The sequence below is a fragment of the Clupea harengus genome, chromosome 13, assembly GCF_900700415.2.
Source record: "Clupea harengus chromosome 13, Ch_v2.0.2, whole genome shotgun sequence".
Lineage (NCBI taxonomy): Eukaryota > Metazoa > Chordata > Actinopteri > Clupeiformes > Clupeidae > Clupea > Clupea harengus.
In genome coordinates, this window is record NC_045164.1 from 14262844 (window position 1) to 14267843 (window position 5000).

The 5000-nt window shown below is 51.5% G+C and overlaps 1 protein-coding gene across 1 annotated transcript in view; it reads left to right on the plus strand.

Moving 5' to 3' along the window:
* wdr11 (WD repeat domain 11) overlaps nt 1-5000 on the plus strand; it is a 65848-nt gene that overhangs the window by 51340 nt on the left and 9508 nt on the right. The window contains exons 19-23 of the mRNA XM_031578885.2: nt 1519-1690; nt 2030-2138; nt 3245-3307; nt 3833-3898; nt 4495-4684. Of these exons, the coding sequence (XP_031434745.1) occupies nt 1519-1690; nt 2030-2138; nt 3245-3307; nt 3833-3898; nt 4495-4684 (600 nt within the window). The remainder of the gene's footprint in view (nt 1-1518; nt 1691-2029; nt 2139-3244; nt 3308-3832; nt 3899-4494; nt 4685-5000) is intronic.

The following is a 5000-nucleotide window of genomic DNA, read 5'->3' on the forward strand; positions in this document are numbered from 1 at the left end:
ACTGTCCGCAGACTCCAGCCAAACCTTTACTGCCGCCCATGAGATTGATGCGTGGGACTGGATTCATCGCAGAAACAATGCTGACATCCGCAGATCGCCTGCAACGGATGCCATCATCTTTTTTTTTGCACTTGGCGCCTTGGTGTGGCGGCAGGCAGCACACGTGGGCACACATATGGCTGGCAAGCTGCTGGAGATGAATGCTTAACGCCCGAGGCAGAGCCCAGGATCTGATTGGGGGGGGGGGGGGGGGATGCAACCCTCTTGGGGCCATCAACAGAGGGAAACACACAAATACTCCCCCACACACACTTTCTTTACACACACACACACTTGACGGAGAGACAGATGAAATGCAGCTGAGGAAGACGAGAAAGGAAACGCATCACTACTCCTCTGACAGCTGTGTCTGAGTGAGTCAGGCATACACAAACACACACACACACACACACACACACACACACACACACACTCGCTCACAATGCAGGCACACACACACCACTACCAAACACACACATGGACACAAACTCTGGTTTGAATAATTTGGTTGGAGAATTGGGGAGGAGAAAGCGAGCGTCTGTCTGTCTGTCTGTCTTCTCCATTGCGTTCTCAGTATAATGAGGCGACAGTGAATGCTGCAGAATACCCAGTTGTTTACCCCCACCGCTTGCAACTGAAGAATTACAGCGCAGCCAGAAGGCACTCCATTATTCCACTCGTGGGACGCTTTCCAAACCCCCTCAAACATCTTAACGCTTGGCAATGCTGATTAATTGAACACAACAGTAATGAATGTTTAGGGAAATGTACATCTTCCGGGGATGGTAATATAGAAAAGGCAATCTCTTTATATAGAGCCACAGATGACAGTTTAAAAAGGCAGTAACAGTAAGGGTCTATATTCCATACAGGCAAGCATGACAGTATGGATCTACGGGCCCTTATGGCATATAGGCGTTGGTGTAGCCAGTAGTTCCCAAGGTGTGGGGCCTAAACAACCCACTACTGGTCACATTGTGTATGGCAGTGCTCCTACAGCATAGTAGCCTGGAAATGGCTTACTTTGTACTAGGAATATTACTTTGGAATATGTCAGCGCCTACCTTTTAGCCTGTTAGAAGGGATAAGTAGCCTAATTACTAATACTACGGATATGTGCCTAACATGAACCCATCTAAAGAATGGAGAAATACATAGGCAATCATAAAACCGTATTTGATCAACCCAGCATGTTTAAAGAGCCTTAATCAAATAAATTAATGTTTAACTGATTGATTAAATGAAATGAAACTGTTCAAGTGTAGACACAATGTTTAAAAAGCTATGCAACAGCTGGTGGACATCTGTTTGTTTTATTAAAAACGGGTACAAGGCTATAAGTGCATCTTGCGTGACCGTCGTGTTGTGTGGTGGTGGGGGGGGGGGGGGGGGTTCCTCACTATCCAAGGCCTGCCGTGAAAAGTTTGGGACCCACTGGTGTAGGCTGAGGTGGCTGAGCTGTTGCCTGTTGCTGTGCAGGTTCAGATGGTGAGCAGCCTGCGCGTGGGCCGCAATGTCAGCTACCGCATCCTGGATATCGACTGGTGCACCTCGGACAAGGTGGTGCTGGCCTCTGATGACGGCTGCATCCGCGTGCTGGAGATGGCCATGAAGTCAGCCAGCTACAGGATGGATGAGCAGGACCTGACTGGTATGTGTGAGTGTGTGTGTGTGTGTGTGTGTGTGTGTGTGTGTGTGTGTGTGTGTGTGTGTGTGTGTGTGTGTGTGTGTGTGTGTGTGTGTGTGTGTGTGTGTGTGTGTGTGTGTGTGTGTGTGTGTGTGTGTGTGTGTGTGTGTGTGTGTGTGTGTGTGTGAGAGAGAGAGAAGGACAGGTGAACACAGTTCACTAGTGGTTGACCAGATGCTTGTAAGACTTTTTTAATGTCTGTCCTTTTATTATTAAATACAACCCACCACAAACACATAATCACTCATCTCTCTCTCTCTCTCTCTCTCTCTCTCTCTCTCTCTCTCTCTCTCTCTCTCTCAGATCCGGTGTGGTGTCCATACCTGCTCCTGCCCCGTGCTGCCCTCACATTGAAGGCCTTCCTGCTGCTGCAGCCCTGGTCTGGCACCTTCACCATGGACATCACACAAGTGTATGTGTCCCCTGCCCACCTGTCCCCAACATCAGTCTGTCTCCTGTCCTCCTGCTCACGTGTCCCCAACATCAGTCTGTCTCCTGCTCACGTGTCCCCAACATCAGTCTGTCCCCTGTCTCCTGCTCACGTGTCCCCAACATCAGTCTGTCTCCTGTCCTCCTGTCCCCAACATCAGTCTGTCTCCTGTCCCCAACATCAGTCTGTCTCCTGTCCCCAACATCAGTCTGTCTCCTGTCCCCAACATCAGTCTGTCTCCTGCTCACGTGTCCCCAACATCAGTCTGTCTCCTGTCTCCTGCTCACGTGTCCCCAACATCAGTCTGTCTCCTGTCCCCAACATCAGTCTATCTCCTGTCCCCTGCCCTGTCTCCATGTCCCCAACAGGACTCTTCCCTGACTCTGTGCCCATCTGTCCAGCCTCTCCCTGACATCTCAGACACCTCTGAAAACACTTCAGTGCCTCGCCGCCCAGAGTGGAGCACCTGCAGCCATCTCAAACAAGAGCGTCTTAAACTACCACTCATCCACTCAAACAAGAGCATCTTAAACTACCACTCAGCCATCTCAAACAAGAGCATCTTAAACTACCACTCTTCCACAGCTCCTCACAGCACAGTCAAGCCACACAATTATCATGCCCTGGTTTCTTTGACGTCTGAAGTGCAGCCATGCTCAAAAGTCAAGCAGCTGGATTACTCTTACTCTTCCCTTCCACGCGCCGAGTGCCTTTCTACTGCACGTGCTCGTAACGGTGCTGGGAACGCTAGCGTAGCGACCGCGTGCGTGCGGTGGTTGGCGTCTTGAGAGGCTGGGAGCGAGAGGTTGGGGCTGGCTGCCCGCTCCCTCTGGGCACAGTGGCACAGTGGCGCAGTGGTGCAGTGGCACAGTGGTGACTCCCCATCTGTGTCTGCCCAGGGGGCCAGGCCAAGCTGGAGGAGAAACACATGTGATGGCTGATGTGCCTGTTGATTTTCTGTGCTACATCACGTTCCACTTTTTAAAAATAGCCCCCTCTCTTTTTTTTGTCCCTCTCTCTCTCTCTCTCTCTGTCTGTCTGTCTCTCTCTCTCTCTCTCTCTCTCTCTCTCTCCCTCCCTGTCTACAGAGATTACAACGAGAAGGACGAAATCAAAGGCCTGATTCAGGAGCAGCTCAACTCCCTGTCAAAGTGAGCGCAGGCATTGTATTCGACCAGCTGCTGACAGAATTAGAGATTGCCTTTTTCTTTCACATTGAAAGAAATCAGACATCGTAAGATCAGTCTGAAAGCTCAGCTCAGCTCCGGCCTCTAAAGGCAGCCTGTCTAAAGGAGGAACAGAAGGCTAAATAATCTGTGTGTGTGTGTGTGTGTGTGTAGGTGTGTGTCGGTGTGTGTAGGTGTGTGTGTGTGTGTGTGTGTGTGTGTCTCTGTGTGTGTGTGTGTGTGTGTGTGTGTGTGTGTGTGTGTGTGTGTGTGTCTCTGTGTGTGTGTGTGTGTCTGTGTGTGTGTGTGTGTCTCTGTGTGTGTGTAGGTGTTTGTGTGCTGTCTGGTGAATGTTGCCCTGCCGTTAGTCCTGGCTGACAGATGAGAAGATGCCCTTGTCTCCCTGTGCCTCACATCAGTCTTCAGCTTGGTTGAAAGGCAGAGAGTGAAGGTTGTGTTTCTCTCTCTTTCTTTTTTAATGAAGCTATGGTATTTTTTCCACCTCCTCAGTGACATCAAAAGCGTCCTGCAGGACCCAGAGCTGAACTTACTGCAGCGCTGCCTTCTAGTTTCACGGTAAGGGTGTGTGTGTGTGTGTGTGTGTGTGTGTGTGTGTGTGTGTGTGTGTGTGTACGTGTGTACGTGTGCTCCTCCCTTCAGAAGGTTACTCATCTGTATGGGTGTGTCCTGTGGAAGCCTCTGTCACACACACCACACACACACACACACACACACACCACAAAAGCTCTTTCCACTGACTCTCTTCACACTTCATCCCAACTGCTAAAGTTTCCACACGCCATGCCGCACCGCACCGCACTGCCAAGACTTCATGGTGTCCTAGCAACAGGGGATTCTGGGGAATGGAGCACTCGAAGCAGCATCTGCCCCATCAGTGTTCAATGTCCCATGTCCCGTGCACTCGATAGAGCCGATCTGTCTCCTTGTAGAGAAATGGGCACAAACTGCTTCAGGATCAGTTTTATGAAGGCGGGCAAAGGCTGGGTTGTTGTTTGGCCTCAAGGTTAAGTCCTCACCATCATGATCTGGCAAAGAGAAGAGCAGTGTTGCATGATCTGCCTGGTGCCGTGGCTTGGTCTCATGGCTGGGTGACTGAGCAGCCGTGGTCGTGGCCACCTGTCGCTCACGACTGCCCCCCCCCCCCCCCACAGGCTCTTTGGCGACGAGTCGGACCTCCAGTTCTGGACGGTGGCGTCGCACTACCTCCAGTCGTTCTCCCAGGCACGGCAGCTGAGCGTGCCTGACGCCGACGGCCAGTCCAAGGCCGAGGGCTCCCCCGCCGGCCCCGCCACCCACCTGGACATCTGCCACGACACCTTGTGCGAGAGCGCTTTCTTCCAGGTAAGAGCAGAGGCATCAAAGGCCTGTTTGGCTTTATTGCAGGAGGGTTTCAGTGTGGGCCTGTTTGGACTTTAACATTTGGGCAAGACAGCGTCACAGTTCAGTATCTGCCGTATCGATCCAGTGTGTTACTCTGTATTCTCTCCACTCAGCAAATAAATACACGCACATGCACACCAACACACACACACACACACACACTCTTCTCTGTAAGTCCTTGAGGGCAGATCCCCTATCTCCACGAGAGCACTGAGGTCAGGCCTGGCTTGTTTGTTTGGGCTGCAGGTCACAGCCGCTGTGACCTCCTCCAGGTGGC